At 41.6% G+C, this 18,578-nt stretch overlaps 1 protein-coding gene across 2 annotated transcripts in view; it reads right to left on the bottom strand.

The window, feature by feature from the left end:
• Positions 1 to 18,578, bottom strand: part of LOC147152740 (forkhead box protein J3-like) — an 89,873-nt gene that overhangs the window by 7,171 nt on the left and 64,124 nt on the right. For both annotated transcript variants that reach the window (XM_086052018.1, XM_086052027.1), the window contains exons 6-8: positions 11,629 to 11,775; positions 7,531 to 7,744; positions 1,621 to 1,854 (exon numbers count right to left, since the gene is read on the bottom strand). In XM_086052018.1, the coding sequence (XP_085908144.1) occupies positions 1,621 to 1,854; positions 7,531 to 7,744; positions 11,629 to 11,775 (595 nt within the window). The remainder of the gene's footprint in view (positions 1 to 1,620; positions 1,855 to 7,530; positions 7,745 to 11,628; positions 11,776 to 18,578) is intronic.

The raw sequence follows: 18,578 nt of genomic DNA, 5'->3' as shown, positions 1-18,578 counted from the left end.
CCCCGATGCATTCCGTCAATAATACTTTTTGCTGTTCACCGGCTGGCCTGGTCCTTATCTGCCGTGAATGGCGGGGGTCAACGGTATATATCGTGAGGAAGCCTTTTTAAAGGCTTGAACCCATCTATTAAACATGTATTCGTGTGCTCTACCTTCAAATTTTTATGTTCTATATCGCAATGCTTAATGTGGTTGCAGTTTGCAGTAGTGTGAAATTCAAATTGCATTGCACTACCGGTACTTAAAAACTAGACATGAACAGCACAATTCTGCACGTCTGCCTCACAGTCTACAGGTTCTGCGTTTGAATCTCAGCTCAAGCCTTTCTGCGTGAAGTTTGCATGCTGTCCATGTGCTCCAAAAACACGTTAGGTTAATTAAAACTGCAAATTGTCAATCCATGTGAATATAAGTGTGAACAGTTGGTTGTCTATATGAGCCCTGCAGTGGACCGGTGACCAGTCCAGGATATACCCTGCCTTTTGACCAAAGTCAGCTGGGATAGACGCCAGCTTTCGTGTTGCCCAAATGAGGACATATTGAAGACGAGTGGATGGACGTTTTCAGCAGTCGTGCACTGACATCAGTTCCAGAGTAAGCCACAAGGAGGCGCAGCTCCACACAGAAATACTCCAGTCATAGCTCTGTGCCTTTGTGCGAAATAAAGGGGTGAAGCTGCTTCCCACCACCACAAACAAAACAATAGATGCTCAGGCCGCATAGCAAAGACGAGCGGCTAGCTCATATTCATCCTCGACTTGGAGGGGACAATCACAAACACATTTAAATATCATGTCTACTATGCCAATGCCTGTCAAAGAGCTTTAATGATAACACACACACAAACATGCACACAATGAGGGGATGTAGAAGAGCAGGAATGATATGAGAAAGAAATCCGATGGTGAAAGCCTCAGTCAAATGCATCCTGGCTATATGTACCTCTGTGAGACGTGACAGAGGGAGGAGTGCAATCTAAAAGCAGCGAACGCGTACAGAATGACAGAGAAAAAACAAACCATACCCATTGGCATGAGAATTACTGCTTGGCATTGAGTGGAATTGATATTTATTAAATATGACACATAATGTGCACTTGCAGGAAATTTTACTTCTACAAGAATCAGTAAAAGATATGGAGAGAAACAAGCTCCATAGTTTTATTTTTACTTTCGCTCTGAAAAATGTGAAAAAGACTTCCGAAACAATAGTGAAAAAAAAAAGTGATGTGCAGAGTTGCGTTTTGCCCAGCCATGTTGGAGGGCAGCAGACATCATGCATGTTAACCGCTCAAAACAGACTTGATTGTATTCCTTATAATGTATACTTTTGTAGCACAGTTTTTCTCATGAGCATTATACACTCATACACAACCCCAATGCACAAAAAGAGCCCACTGCATGAGAAGCAGAGTGAGGAGATGAATTTTATTCAAGAGGGCAGCATGAAAAGGAAAAGCAGCGAGCGTATAATACTGCAGCATGCACAGCTAGGGCACAGCAACTGCACTACGCTATTATTATCATGTTTGTTTGTTTTTTGCGCTTTCCAGCCGGTGACCCTCAAATGTAACAATGAAGCACTTTTGACAGATAGCTAAATATACCTTGTCCGTCTCACCTGTCGTGCAAGGGCAGCTCTGTCCACTGTGACTCTGATGGGAGAGGGACGGGTGCCGGCCATGGGTGGACAGGTGATGCTGCACTGGGTGGTGGGCGTGGTGATGGTTGTGTTGATGATGGTGGCCGCCAGTCCCCGTGCCACCGCTGCCGCCATTCGCCGAGCCAGGTGAGTGCTGATAAGAGCAGGCTGTCCGCGTTGAATGGTTGGAGTCCCCGGGCATAACCATCAAAGCTGTGAGGAACACGAAACAACATAACCAGGATGCCATCACCAACAAATACCTTGAAATCTAGTGTTACAGTCATGGTCAATCGTAAATTGACACCTATGGAGTTTCTATTCAGACCTTCACCGAGGGGCAGCATGATAAGACAGTCACAGAGACACTCACATGGCAACTTTGAGGCTAATTGAAATTCAATTTAATCAGGAGTGAAAATAACTGTCAAAAATATGATATGTTGAAGGTCCACAATGGGGGAACTGCAATGACGATACACTCTATGTTTTTCCACTGCACAACAGCGGCTTGACCAATTCTTCAAAATGGTACACTCTAAAAACAAGTGGGTTAAAAAACACAACAACACAATTTTAGGTAAAAAAAAATGGACCAAGGTCAATTCGACCCACTTTTCTGCACTGGTTTGTACAAAACAGCCCATTTTTTTAGGTTGTTTTGTACAAAAAAATGGGTAGTTTTGTACAAAACAACCCCCAAAAAGTGGGCTGTTTTGTACAAAACTACCCATTTTTCGGGTTGTTTTCTGCAAAAACAACCAAGAAAGTTGGGTCAAATTGACCCAAGTTGTGGATCGGTCCATTTTTGACCCAAAATTGTGTTATTTTCAACCCAACTGTTTTTAGAGTGTACTGTGGGAAACGGAGAAAACAACATTGCACTGGATGAGAATGAGGCTCTCCAGTATCCTTTGCAAAGTAAGGAGATGAATTTTGTACAATTTGGTTTGGATCCAAATTGGCTGGTAGCACGTGCTCTCCTCTGGGCCATTGAAGATTATTTGTTGGACTGATTTCTTTTTGTTCATTTCCCTAGAATTGCGCAGTGATGAACACAAATACAAGATAAGTCACAATCACAAACTGTAAAAATGTCATTGCATTTTAATCTGCTACTGCTTACTGTATAGTCCAGTGTTCAATTGTATTCATGATGTGTCCTAAGGAGGTTCTCATCAAGTTTTTGTCAAAGTGTTCTTGTAAATATACATATGTTCCAAATTATTATTATTATTTTTGGTGATCCATTGGCTACTACAATACATTTCATTGAACAAAAGTGTTTTCTTTTCCCAAATTACACAAAAATTACACATATTACATGGTTCCCAAACATTATGGACAACAGTTTCCAAAACCAAAAACAAATAGGTTATAAAGGTTATAACAAGTGCTATTTAACAACACATTTACCAGTCAAGTTGCGTTAACACAGGGGAGCCCCACTTCATATCACTTGACCAACTCTTCTCATACACGGAACTCATAAATCCATGGACAGTTTCTATGGATGGTGTGTTATCTTGCATGCAAATTATTTTTTTTCCCACAGACGGCGCCATGGTTCATCTTTTTAAACCATTGCAGGACATGTTCTGGAGTTCGAAAGCCCACATATTTTGGTGAGGCCATTGTGTCACATTCAGACCTCTAAAAGGTGCCTACCATCTCGCTTGCAATTATTCCAAACAAAAACATCACCCTGTCTCCTCTTTACTGACGTCGCAGCCTTGCCTGAAGTACTTTTCCTTGAATTAGGCTCGTCTGGGAAACTAATAATCAAACTTGTCTAAGATTGATATCAGTGATCTACAGTCTGGAATTTCAAATGCTAAATGCATTTTTAGATGTGATGTACCTTGTGAATTTGGCATGAGTATAAAATCTAAAATGAATGCATAGCTTCTGCCTTATCACACAGTGATGGGTTCCGATAAAACTGCTCTCACCCAAGAGCGGGATTTGCAGTATGTTTCAGTCACCGCTTTTCCGTAAAGCCGCTTTACGCGTAAAGCTGATGTTTGGTGTGATTCTACCCCAAAGACATTCAATACATCTTTGTAAACGTGACTCACTTGGCACATGTACTGTACATCACCTTGCCGAACTGTTGTCGACTGATGTTCTCACCCATTGCAAAGAGCTGACGGCAGTTGTCTTGAACTGCACGGCTCAGACCTCGTCAAAGATCACTGAAGTGAAACAAGAGGACGGCGGCTCTTTTTGTGACCGTCAGTTCATGAGGAGTGTGACGAGTCCTCAAGTGGGAATGTTCACTGCTGCCAACAGAGAGTCGTTTCGCTTTACCTACCTGCCTATAAAAGTGCTTTTGTTTTATTCAGTCTTTTATCCCCTTTGCTCTCTGCCAACTCGCTCGTCACTTCAATGTCCTTTCATCCATTTTCTTTTTCTACGACCAAACCCTTTGCGGTGTGTATTCTGACTGCTCCGTTTTATGTCTTCATCTTACGGCTTTCAAGATCAAATGAATGCCTTTTTTAATTTCATTTGTAGGTTTGATAGATACAATTCATGTCTTCTATGATACACTGGACTTATAGTCTGCCGTAGACACTTCTTTCTGCGAATCATTTTGTCCACATTTTGCTTAGAACCATACTTGGAAATTTCAAACTGGACCAAACATTTTATCTCCTTAAATGTGGATGAATTTCTGACATTTCTCTCTTCAGTTGATGAAATTCCAATTTAAAACATGCCCACTAGGTAGAACGCCCACACTCTAACTGGGCTTTCAAACACAATGGAATTTAGAAACAATTATACCACTATAATTATATCTTTATTGGTGCCAATACTACAATACGGGTACCCATAATTCAATTCTACACACTGATACCAATTCACCAGCCTGACATATACCTTCTGGGTAGGACCCATGCCAGCTGCGTGGGGATACTTCAAGGTAAACATTGGTGACACCACTTTTAGCCGACTGAAAATTATGCTCTGCGTTGCTTGGCTCCAGCCGAGCCGGCCGCCCTCGTGTCACGAAGCCACGCTGCGCCATATCGAATAAAGGAAAGCCAGCGATGATCAAATAAAGTAGGACTCCAGTTGTCCTATCACAGTTTCATTTTATAATGTGTGGTATTCTCAAGAAGCAGTCGTGCAATTTTTTTATTTCATTTTGTAATTTGTGGTATTCTGAAAAAGCAGTCAACTGTTTCTTTTTTTAAAATAACAACACAGTGCCACTTATGCACTCTGCACACAATGCACACCAGCAATGTAGCTGAACTCTGGCACAGTGTGGGGGTTCGACACTTAGTTTTCATAAGTGGTTGATGTTCTGCCTCTGGTCTTGCAGCAATTAAAAATTCGAATCATTGTTGCACGATGTCTCAACATCGCAGATCAAAATGCACATGAGCACACGCAAATATACATTTCCGGGTTTTAAGCTAGCAAGACCCAGACGGCTGCCACGCTACTGCCAAACCATACACAGTAAATACAGTACAGTATACATACAGTATATTGTATTTTTAAAAAGTACCTGGCGGTAATTTTGTATGTGTCTGTGGATGAAATATTGATGGTTGAAGTCTCTGTCTCCAAAATGCACGCTAGCGATGCACGTATCACTCTGGGTAGAGTCAGTGAATAGCGATGAGGCAGCCTCTCAAAATATTCACACTCTCTTCTTTATTCTCAACCATTTCCTCTCTTTGTAGCAGCCCGCTTCTTCCTCGACCATTGTGCTATGGTTCAATGATGTAAAGAAAAGTGCTAGAGTACAATAAATTGTATGTGGAGCCTCAAAACCCTAGAGCGGTGGTCCTTAACCAACGGGGCGTACACCGGTACTGGTCCACGGGCCACTTTGGACCGGGCAGCGGCAGGTAGCACAGATGAAAGAAAAAAAAATTACAGTACTTCCGATTTATTTATTATTTAAGGCTGAAAAATATTTTATTTTGAAAAGTGAGCGGATTCTCTCCGTTACATCCATCTATGACTGACTCTTAACGCATGTCAGGTTGTCTCTGTCGTGTTATGCTAATACAGTATTAAACGCACAAGCTAGCAAATGAGTTATGCCCGAGAAGAAAAAGAAGGGTACATTTATTTCACACACAATACCAGAAGACCTACTTGAAATATGGATTTACAGCCACAAGTAATTCCCACGCAAGAAGGAAGCCTGCTCTGCACAATATGTGCAGTCAAAGCAGACTTCAAAATTGATTTGTCAACAAATGTAAGTGCCTTGAGAGCGTCGTAGTTGGTGGCTAACCGCTTTGCTAAGGCTAAAAAGTCCCCGCGGCAACACACACACACACACCAATGCCCAGAACCCCGCCCTGGGTGGTGAATAGTTCCAGGGCCACAAGTGTAGACTTGTATGAACCGGTCCGTGGCAGAAAAAACGTTGGGGACTATTGCAAAAGGGTGTCGCAGCGCATCACGAGATCAAATCACTCAATGTGCCGGTGTGAGTCGCCAACTGTCATTTTGTTATTATTATTATTATTGTATTGTCATTATTATCTTTTTAAAAGTGTATTTAGCTGTGTAACCTAAAACTACATTAAATGTTTAACCTTCCTCTTTTGTTAGCTTTCTGTTACTCTTATGTTAAAGGGTGGGTTTTGACCTAAATCTGCCATAAAATACCCTAAAATCAATTATTTATCATCCAATTTGTTTCTTACCTATTATCCATCAAAAGAATGGTTTTAATATTTTTTCTAAGGCCCCTTCTTTTGACAGCATACTCCTCATTTTCGCTGTAAAGTGGGGAGGGGTACTCTGCAATTACCCCAACCGCTTAACAAAGTAACTGACAAAGTCAAAAAGTCTTGATGCTATTTCTGTAGTACTTTTACGCATTCAAAACCTAAAAACTGTTTGGTGCTGACCGTAACGCCAGAGGAATGTCAAGCACTTTATCAAGGCTCAAATTCTCAAATAGAATGTAAGTTCAGACCTGGTGAGCCTCTGAATCAATTGTTTTTTTATATATATATATATATATATAAATATATATATATAAATGAGGGGTCTTCAATCCTGTTCCTTGAGAGCCGTTGTCCTGCCTGTTTTCCATCTGTCCATGCTTCAAATAATAAGGATTTACTAAACAGCATCTGGTTAGTGAATGATCATGCTGATTATCAAATCATTTGAATCAGGTGTGTTGCAGCAGGGAGGGATGGAAAACAGGCAGGACAGGATTGAAGACCCATGACATATATCATTTGAGGTGCTCCGTCACGATCATCATCCTCCCTGTATCTTTTCTGCATGTGCAGCTCAGATCACAAATGGAAGGAAATCTCGTTGTCAAACCAGCAAGGCGCATCACTCTCCTCGGAACAAGAGGACTCATGCCTCTGGAGGAAATGTAGAGAGCGAGAGAGGAGGTTGATCAGAGGGTGGTGGGATGCAGGGAAGGCCCAAGTGGGAGGAGGCCGGCTGACCTGAAAGCTTCAGGAAGCAATTAGTGAGATGCTTCACAAACTTTAGAAGCAATCTAATTAGCTTCTATCAAAGCTGCAGATGTGTTTGTCTTTTTCTCCTTCCGATGAATTCTTCGCTCTTAATTGCCTTTGCTCGTTTGACTGAGCGGGCCGTAAAATGCAGATATGCGGAACAGCAGATTGTTTGTTTATTAAAATACAATAGAGGCAGGGCTAGTGTGTGCTGGGAGGTTAATGCAGCAACGCTTCCCGTGCTGTGAAAGCAATATTAAAGTTGCGCATCAATTTCAAGAGCTTAAGCTTGACAGTTAATTATGTGCAGGAAGCCTGACATGCAGTGTTTTTTCGCCCCTGTGAACCAGCGTAAGTGCAGACGTCCGACAGGCAAACACGAGCAGATAAAGTGTAGTCTGCCAACAAGATGAGCGCTGACACCCACCTTGCTGCGAGAACGACTGCTCAAAGACACACTTGTACAGGCTTCGGAAGGACGCGCTCAGGTCCTCGAAGTCCGAGAAGCAGACGTGCTTATCCCGTGACTCTGGCACGGGCAGAGCATACTGGGGTTGCGGAGGAGGAGGGGGAGGTCGCGTGGGCTGGGTGGGCTGCTCAAGACTCAAGGACTGGGACGAAGGCTCAGAGTGACTACTAACCTGTGGGAGAGGAACAAATGACGTAGTTAACAGATGGATAGATTTTTATAGAATTACAGAGTAAACCACCACTAATGAGGGACTGTATTGGCTCTAACCCTGTCACAAATAGCAAAAAATAAAAATGTGAGCAATTGAGCCCCCCAAAAAGGTTTAGAATTGCTTATATTAATAGTTTAAAGCAGTGTTTCTCCAACTTTTTGGAGTCAAGCCACATTTATTTCATGGAAAAAATCCCGCGGCACACCAGCGGCTGAAATTGTGAAAAAAAAAGCTTATTTTAACAGTATACGTGTTATATTGTTTATATAAGCATTTTTTAACATTGAAGAATGACGTTATATTCTAACATCTTGAATAGGAGTTAAATAAACACAAAGAAAAAATAATATTTTATAATGTTTCATATTGATACTTACTCAGTGTGAAACATGGGCCTGTTTGGATAAACATGCGTCACTAATTCGCTTGTCTCTAAACAAAGACAATTAGCCAACCTGCTGCTGCTGCCGCCTGCTGGTATGGAAAGGTACTACAGTGTAGTAAAGACATGATTACGCTGCTGGGCGCTAGACCGCACAGGCACACAAATTAGATCATTTCCAACGGCACACCCGACAATGTCTCGCGGCACACTGGCACACAGTTTGAAAAACACTGGTTTAAAGCATAACTATAGCACGGCCCACAGTAAATAATCCAACCTAAATGAAAAATCAACCTGTGTTTTAAGTGCTTTGCGCCATCTTGTGGCATCTATAGGCAATTACAACCCCCTTTTTGAGGAAGCCAATTATGTTCGCTATTTGTGCCAGGGCATGGCCGCTATGCCCTGGGAAGAGCTGAATTTCACTGGTTATTAAAAAAAGGCATTTCTTCTCCATATGAATGCAGACTGTCTTCCTGCTGACTGAGTCCCCTCATTCTAGCTGTCATTTCCCTCAACATCCAGCCTTCTACAAAAGCACTTTGCTTTTATCCCTTTTCAATTTGAAACCCACTTAGCCTGACGCATCCTCCCAGCCAATAATAGTGGACTTTGCTTCAAGTACATTGTTGTCTGCAAGCTCCCTGCCATCAGTAATCACAGTCAGCCAGGTGGGGATCACCTACGACAAGTAATGAGACCCAACTAACCCCCGAGCTCGTCTGGCCAGACCACAGATGAGGTGTGAAATGACGGCCTTGGAAGGCAACAGGGTGCAGGGCTAGTGGAAAACAAAAGATGGCCTTGCGAAATGAGAGGTTAATGAGATAGATGAGATTGCGTTGACCTTTGCTCATGCGTGTGGAATTTGAGCGGGGATAGGATGGTAAAAATGGGGGCGGCCGTTACAAGGCAAATGCAACAGATATTCTTCTTCAGAGCTGCACTTACTCGGGGATAAAAGTCTTAGACTTGAAGTATTTTATTTGCTTTGAAGGAGCAGACACTGATAGAATAATTGTACATAGGTTATCCCATATTTACTTTTATGGTGTTGCAAAACATTTTTTCAACATTTAAATTTGCTTGTGTCATATAAGTTGAAGAAGTCTGTGAAGAAAGCAGAGCCTACCTCAAGCCGCAGCTTCAAATAGAAAATTGTGCCTGGATCTCAAGAAAGCTTTCCTGTCTGTGAATGACTTTAATGCAGTGTTCTAAATTACTTTATTGAAGTGGTTTGTTGTAACAGTTTGTGTTTGTTATTTTCAAAACAAGCATTCCAATCTGTGATTTATTTTTCCCCATCTGTTAGAGCAAATGTCAATGTAACCAGAAACTATCCTTTTGTTAATAAAAAGAGAGGCGATGAAGGATCTGAATCTATAAGAATGGCTTTATAGTAGCCAACAGGTTAACCAAAAACCAAAATGGGATTATATATCGCTATATGTTAATCATACATCACATAAACAATTCAAAGTCTCAGTCAGCGTGCCCTGATCTAAGCCAGCTGGTGAAGATCAGTCCTATACGCAGGGCCAGCCAGGGAGGAGACCAGCCCACATTATGTTTACATTTTGAAGACAGTATAAATGTGAGGGCTGCATGTTAGACCGCACCCCTTTCCTGCCCTCGCCCGTTTCGGGTGAGAGCATTTGCGAGAATGGAAAAGCTGCACGGATCAGATCATTGTATGATTCCTGAACTTCAGAGATGGAAAAGAAAACTGACGAGCAAATTCAATCGACTTGTGTGAGTCTTTATTTACATTGGATACCTTCTTGAAAGATAAAACGAACACGCATTGAGTAAGTAGTTGTTTTGTAAATTGCTAATTGGGCTTATGGCAGAGTGTGTTCAGAGCGGTCGGAGATTTGTCACTGAACACATCTCTGTTTGCTCTCCTCGCGAGAAAAAAGTTAAACTCCCTTGTCTTCCTTCCCTGTGTTATGTTTTACTAAATGTTTTAGGTCACCGAGAACCTGACACACAGCACAAATCTACTCCAACATCCTGCTAGCACAGCATTATGGGATAGGGAAGTGGTGGCTGCACTGACTAACCAAGCATCCACATTTGTATGCTTGAACTGAATCAACAGCAAATACACAGAAAAGCTATTTTGCAGGAAGACGTGTAAAAGAATCGTTAAAGGGAAGTCAACCCAAACATATTTTTTTATCAGGCATCCTGATTAAATGGAGACACTTGATTGGGCTGAACATCAACAATTACGTATGTAGTAGTTCTGTATGAAAAAAAATATGTCAGCACTAAAATCCACCCCCCTAAAAGAATCTGTAGTGATTTATGGCTTTTTTTGTGGTGACTAAAGCCGCAAATTGGTCCGCCCACTTTTAGGGCGTGGCTTTCTTTCTTTCTCCATCTCTGGCTGTCTACGTCATCGCAGGGAGGCAAGCATTGTTATCCGTGTTGTTTTGGTTTGTCACCTCGTGTCCGAAAGTGATTAATTGCCACTAAAATTCATTTGCACATTCCTACTCTTGTCCATTTCAAACTGTGAAAATATAAAAGCGGGCGGCACAATATTTCGATTTTATTAACATCATATGTGAGCTCCTATGAGGAAAAAACACTATCTATCACCTCCACAAAATCAAAAATATTGTGCTGACCGTTTTTTCTCTTTGTCTTTTAAATTACCTTCTCTTTTTTTTAAATTACCGGTTAGAGTGGACAATGCCGGGAAAGTGTATATAGCTAACACTTCAAAACCTATGAGCGCTTCAGCTAACGAAAAAGCTTCTCGGAATGCAATGTGTTTGAGTATCTTGGTGACTTATGACATGAAACGACGTACGTGACATGAAGTGCACCTCAGCTGCATGTGGGCTGCTCGTTTCTTGCTCTTTTTGGTCAGACATGGAAAGGCTAATCGTTTTGTCATGTTTTCAGAGGTTGAAGTGGGCCTACGTAGAAATGTCCACATGTATTGGGGCTGATTGTTCCCCGCTATTTCGACAATATTAGCGACGTTATTTACAGTGACTTTGAATGACAAAATGGAATCGGTCCTTATCGTGCCGTCACACACATTGAGGGAGGGGAGGGGGTGTGGTCAAATTGCTCATTTTTTGTAGGCGTTCCTGAACACGGCAGTTTTGTACTGATTTCTCCAAAACTCTCTCTTTTGTCACTTTTGTCAACGGAAAATGACATCACAGATGCTCAGGGCTCAGATAATGACCAATTACGTCTCAGCTTCAGAAAACAGGCGATCTGTGATTGGTCGTGACCCGAGCAACTGTGATGTCATTTTCAGTGAATGCAAGTGACAAAATGGGCTACCCCTGAGATGGCTAAAAAACGGGTAGATTAACTCTCATTCCGCAAAGGCAATATTAATCTGAATGCCGTGTTTCAACTGCATGGAACATATTTTTGAAAAAAATATGTTTGTGTAGACTTCCCCTTTAAACAAAGAATAATGTCTTACCGGTGTGTAGCTGTGCAAGCTGCTGCCACTGCTCACAGTAGAGTTCATGCTGTTCAGGTTGATGGATGCCATGCTCTGCTCAGAGAGACTGTTGCTCAGGCTGCTGGGACTCTCACAGTCGTCTGCTTCCGGGCTGTACAGTGCTACCTGCATGCACATGCACACATACACAATATTATTTTAAAATGTAGGCTTTTACTCAGACAATCAATACCCTGTGGCATAAAAACGGTGTCAAACATATCATGCAAGTCACTTGCCGTGGCAAATCCTGACAACACTGGAAAGAAATTGTGTGAGTGATAGTTTTTACAAGGACAGTATTTGTGAAAATGTTACTTGCATAGTATTAGTTTATTAAAAAAAATAAAGTCACTCAAGGCTTGAGAAACAATTCCACAACCTCCAGGTTGGGAGAAGGCTCCCTGCAATGTTCCCTCCTATTTTCTATGTGTCTGAGCATTCCTTGGAACGCAATGAGCAACATCAGATATGCACACGGCGACCAAATCAGTATCGCTCCTGGCCAAAACCTGAGATCATAAGTTACATGATGTAGGTATGTTACAAAAAACATTAAAACCAACCTACGTATCAAAATACAACATATCACTGAATAGAGACATGAATCAAATCAGCCCGAATTTGTTACTTTCATTTTTGCACACAGGTCATTTTAGGTATAAATATTGTCCAATAAAATGGGTAGAAATATGGTCCCACATTGTCCACTTATAAATAATAGAATATATATCATTTAATAAAAACAAACATTTTGAGTCACCTGACCTTCGAAACGCACCAAAAAGCCTCATTGAAAGGGCTTATAAACCATGCCCATGTTTGGACCTCCTGAATGGAGCAGTCCGTGTGTGGCTTGTCACCTGCTCCTCAGTGGTGAGGAGGAGTGCACAGTATGTGTGTCAATGTCCAACTATAGTAGAACAACTGAGTGTGCACCCTCGGTCGCGTGACTGAAACTGTATGAGAAGTGGGAATGGTGAGGTGGCCTCTTTGTTGATTAAACTGGGGTGGAAAATGAAGGAAGGAGTGTAGAAATGTCGTGTGTGTGTGTGTGTGGGGGTGTGTGCGCGTGTGTGTGTGTGTGTATGGAGCTGTTCCGTCACACAATTCTTTTTTGTTGTTGTCTTTTTTGTTGTTGTCGTCGTCAACCACGAACCGCACTTGTCATACATCCATGCATGCATTATCCGAACCGCTTATCCTCACAAGTGTCGCAGGTGTGGTGGAGCCTATCCCAGCAGTCTTCGGCAGTAGGCGGGCCACACTTTTCAATTTATTTATATGAGGAGAATACAAAACTACAAAATGTAAATACAGCTCAGGTTGGAATTTTTTTTAACGCGCCGCGTGCTACTGCATGGCTTATTGAAGTCTTGATTACACTGAAGAAATGCTACTGGAATTTAAACCCTGTAGGGCTCTGAGGTCTGCCGACTCGGGCCAATTAGCGGAGCCCAGAGCTGAAAGCAAACATGCTGAAGCAGCATTTATCTGTTCTGCTGCAGACAAATGGAATAATCTGCCAACAGAAGTGAAGTCAGACCAACGTGTTAATGTTTTTAGGTCCTGGTTAAAAACTGTGCTTTTTTTCTCATGCTACTGGTTTAGCTCCTTTAAAACATTTTTTAATTCAAAAAACCAAAACATTTTCTTGCCATGTATGTTCTTTCAGTAATTTTAGTAAGCTGAATGTTATGTTTTACTTCTGTACTGTTTTTAAATGTCTTTAAGTTGTTTGATTTTTATTTTTAACGTACTTTTATTAAAGGCATTATACGGTGTAAATAAAGCTGCCTTGCCTTGATACAGAGAATATGTCTAAGCACGGTTAACTCTACAGTTCCCACCTCTGTTTTATCGGGCGGCGACCGATCGGAAAGCTTTTAAAGGCAATGTCTCAGGATTGTGTTGCATCCCAAATCTTGTTTGGTTGCGTTGTCAGAGCTGTGAAACAGAGTGTCAGCGGTGCCTTCCTTCGGGCTACATTTAATTGTTCAGACAAATGAGAGACAACGCCTCGTAGGGAGACAACAAGTACATCAAAGTCAGTCGAGTATTTTGAAGTATGGGCTTGTCGCAGTAAAAATGGACCGTCAAATGATTTACGAGGGCATTTTGAGGTTTGCATATAAAGACAATCCGTCCATTCACTGTCTATTTCGCTTCTGCTTTTCAAGGTTACGGGAGGGGCTTGGAGCCTAGACAGCTGACTTGCGGGGAGTCGGGTCACACCCGAGACAGTGCTCGGGGGGGGGGGCTACTGTGAATGAGGCATTGACCGATATTTATTTGCTACAAAAGAGATTGTCTTTTGACGTGCTTAAACGCAAATGCTAATTGATGAATGTGTGACGCATTCGTGGCCACCTGTCCGTCAAGATGTGGGAGTGGAGCAGTGACGTGTGCACCATCCTTCCAATCGCTCGAGCTCTGTCACGGCAAAGTGCGTCAGCGTCTACGGCGAGCTCTCCTGGGAGATCATTGTGAATTGGCGTCTGCGTGAAACTCTGAAGTGTGCGAGGGAGGCAATAATCTCTTAATGCTTACATCCTTGTGTGGCTCTCACCTTGTACTTATTCTTGTCTGGTTTCTTCGCCGACTTGGCCATGTATCAACTAAACTGGAGAGAGTTCATTCTGTAACGTTTTGGGCATCTTGATGTGTACGGTACTAAGTGTCTTCCCTCCATCCATTTACTAAGATTAGGGATGTAACGATTTATCAAAAATCGATAGAAACTTCTTAAAATATGCATCGATGTAAAAATAAATAAATAAAAGAATCGATTCACAGCGCCATGTTAACGATAGTCGCTCGCTTATGTCAGGCCTTTCTGCAACGCACATGCACAGGAGTGGTAATCCGGGTCATCCGGGATGTAAACAGAAGCATTGTGGATAATGTTGTCCTGGCCACCCGAGTGAGCGTTAACAACAGAGTCCGAAAGTCCAGGCGGATTTCATAAAATTACTTGTAACCTGGATTAGATTTGTATTTACTACATACAAAACATGATACGTTACTGTGGCGTGTTATAAAATTGCCTTGATATTCTAATATTAATATAATGCTGTCACGTGACTTCGTGTCTGACGATGTCATTTCCGCGACGATATCACTTCTGGGGTGATTTCCTTTAAATCACGGCGCAAGCCATGCGGCAGTAAATGTTTGGGTGGTCGATGTCATACAAACATTGTAAATATTTCTTTTTCTGTTTTTGGGGTAAATACACTTGCAGTTTTCATCAGAAGTCTTGTTTGTGTCTTGTGATTTAAAACATCTTTCCCACTTCCTCCCTGAGCTGAACCTTAAATATAGGCACCACAATTTTTTAGCGGGCGGGGGCGTCCCATTAGTCGCAGGTTTCGCTGTTCAAATTGGGGTTTGGTCGTAAACATCCGTGAAAAGGGACAGTTCGCGGAATATATTTGCCGTCTTTTTTTTTTCTTACACAACAGTTCAATGTTCTTTTCCTACGAAAATATGACTCAATTTTTTTAATTTATACTTTGCTTATTAAACAGTAGCCCGCTTAAGAGCTCAAGGTGGGCAAAATTAGTAGCGTTGAAGGGTTGATGAGGCAATAATAAGCTTTGTGCTTCAGCCTATTCATTTTTCTGTTATGAATTGGTTTATTCAAAATTATAGTATTTTCTTTTTCTGTAGCATGTATGCGACTGAAAGAAACCATTCAATCATTCATTCAAACTGTAACTGAACGATTTTGCCACTAGGTAGAGCAACAACACTCAATTAGAATCAATGACAAAAGATGTCTCGTCTCAAACATTAAACTTGTTTACAACCAAGACTTTCAAGCTATTCCATTTTCATTAAGGAAATACTTTTGTATTATAACACACTCTCCAAACACTTGAAAACACTCAGGTTTTATCCCTAATAGTTGAGAAATGATGTGTTTCCTAAGTGAAAAAGGCTGGAAAGTGCGAGTCAAGACATGTGTGGACGAAGATGGAAAATGTCAAGACCCCCACAATAGGTCCAAACACACAATGTGTTTTGGAAGCTGAAAATTCTCTCTTTGATCGAGGTCCGGTGTCATGTACTACACACCGTCACTGCATGTGTGTGGGGCTGAGTGCGTGTGTGTGTGTGTGTGTGTATTGTTGAGTGTCCTGTGACCCTGACACACACATGCACACACACGTCCAGGTAGGGTGACCACATATCCCGATTTGCGCGGGACTGTCCCTCATTTGAATGATTTTTGATGCGTCCCGCAAATTGACTCGCTGTCCCGCATGTCTGATCGGCAGGCACCAATTTTCAAACGTGCGTCTAAAATCTTGTTTTTTATTAGACGCCTGTGTGCTGAGAGCAGACAACACACAGTGGATGCTATTATGGGGGCGGGTCTCGGGCTCTGTGTGGGAGGGGGGGTTTCAACGGTGCTTTTCTTGGTTCTGGAAGTGCATAGTGCTGCTATGGTGGACACGTTTGTTCACAACTGAATTGATTGTAGTTACAGAAATGTTATCTCTTGAATATTTTTGATATACTTCTTGTTTTATTTTCGTTTTATGCTGTGGCTGTTTAATTTGAAAATAAATTGAATTGCAGTACTTGTAGTAGCCTGTCTTTGTTTGGATTGACTTTGTTACTGTAGTAAATTGTTACTGCACTTCATGCTCTACATGTTGACTTGAGATTTGACAAGGTTTTATTGTGTGTGTGACTATTGTTAAAGTGCATCTACCTCAAGATATGATGAGACTGACTAATTTCAGCCTTTATTGTGAGCTCATGTGCAAGGGCAGAGCTATGATTGACAGACCGCCCGCCCAGTGAGATTCATGAAAAAAATATATAATTTTACATTTTTTGTAAATTATTATGAAATTATTTTTGAATTTGTGTTACGTTGTGTTTTTTTTTATTGTATTGAATATTAAGAATGGCATAATTGTGGTTGTCTAAGGAGGATCTGAACTTCATATTATTCATCCATCCATCCATTATCTGTACCGCTTCTCCTCACAAGGGTCGCGGGGCATGCTGGAGCCTATCCCAGCTGTCTTTGGGCAGTAGGCGGGGGACACCCTGAACTGGTTGCCAGCCAATCGCAGGGCACACAGAGACAAACATCCGCACTCACAATCACACCTAGGGGCAATTTTAGAGTATCCAATCAACTTACCATGCATGTTTTTGGACTGTGGGAGGAAACCGGAGTACCCGGAGAAAACCCACGCAGGCACGGGGAGAACATGCAAACTCCACACAGGGAGGCCGGAGCCGGGATCGAACCCGCGACCTCTGAACTGTGAGGCGGACGTGCTAACCAGTCGACCACCGTGCCGCCTCATATTATTCAGTTTGTCATTTTATTTGAATATACGATGTGTCGGGACAGGAGGATTGTGCTCAGTGAGAGAAATATTCAGGCCCACCCTGATTTTTCCAGGCCCACCCATCAGCCACGTTCTGGCTCCGCCCCTGTCCTATTGATATTGATGTTTCAGAGATTTACCTTTTTACTAGCAGTTTGTGTTGTATTTTTGTAACTGCAGACAATTTCAACTGCAATTCTGTGTTCTGTGTTTTTATTTGTAGATCTATAATTGTTATTTCGTTACAGTTTATTATATTATATGTTACTGAACAGTTGACACGCTGTGTCATATGCATTTTTGGTGTTCGTCGCGAGCGTCATCTGCTGAGTTTGGATCTAGTCACTTTACCTCCAGGGAGTGTGCAAAATGAAGTGTGTTTATGGGTCATGGTAATCCTGGCCACAGTTTACAGGGGGAGAACCTCGCATGGATTTACACACTCACACAGCTTCAGGTCCCCACTTGGCTACAATAATAATTAAAAAAAATAAACTTCACCAGAGTGTGTCACATGATTTTAGCATGATTAAAAGCATTACCAAGGGGGGACCTAAAAAATGGTACCTGTTGGCTATGCGATTCTCTCTTGGTCGAAGTGTGATGACACCCATGTCTACTCTTAGATAGGTACAAAAGTGCAAACACACACACACACACGGGCACGCACACATGCACACGCACGCGCACACACACGCACACGGCCTCACCCAGGTCATTTTCTCTGACACAGTGTGCTAAAAAAATGAAATTAAACAGACTGTTTTATAAAATGGTTCACTTGTTTTTACACATTTCAAAAACACTTTTTAAACACATTGTGACCAATACTTGAGTACACAGAAAAAAATTTTGAAAGTGTAAAACATGCAGAAAATACATAATGGAATAAAAGACACAAACATTGGTTTCACAGTTTAAGCCTTAAAATAAGCCTCCCACACACCGTAATCACGTTAAAAGCTGTTTTTTTTTTAACACGCCCAAAAAAAAAAAAAACTGTATGATATTGCAGATAAGTGAACCTGAAACTTTGTTTGATTAATGGAATCGATCCGTATGAAGTGAAGGAGGACTTCCCAACTGACGATGAAAACTTGCCGAATATCACGTATCCCGATATTGTGAATTATTTAGTGAACCCTCTACTGTAAGTGCATACACATTACAAGACATGAAAGCTCAAAAAAGACTTGAGTCGCACAGCTCTGTGTATGGGTGGGTGAAGGATGTCCAACACCTCCCCATCAACGATCAAATTCTCATCATTGCAATGGTAGGCCTGACATGAATATGTCAAAACTAATACAAACTCAGTTGAAATGCGGCTTTGTGCAATGTGCATGCCTTAATCAAAACATGCCATTTATTACTTGACTTGCGTATACTGTAAGTAAGTTATTTTTGGTTATGCTTTTTTAAATCGAGTGAATGCACAATATATTCTTTCGAAATGGATAATTTATTGTTAATCATGATAACACTCCCTACACACTAAAAGTAAAGACGCATTGGCTATAGTGCACACTATCAATGTACTTTGCAAATTATTCTGTGTGCTCATGAAAACGT

This window comes from Filicampus tigris, chromosome 1 (assembly GCF_054856515.1).
Source record: "Filicampus tigris isolate MCC_2025a chromosome 1, RoL_Ftig_1.0, whole genome shotgun sequence".
Classification (NCBI taxonomy): Eukaryota; Metazoa; Chordata; class Actinopteri; order Syngnathiformes; family Syngnathidae; genus Filicampus; species Filicampus tigris.
This window is presented reverse-complemented; position numbering and strand designations above follow the sequence as displayed.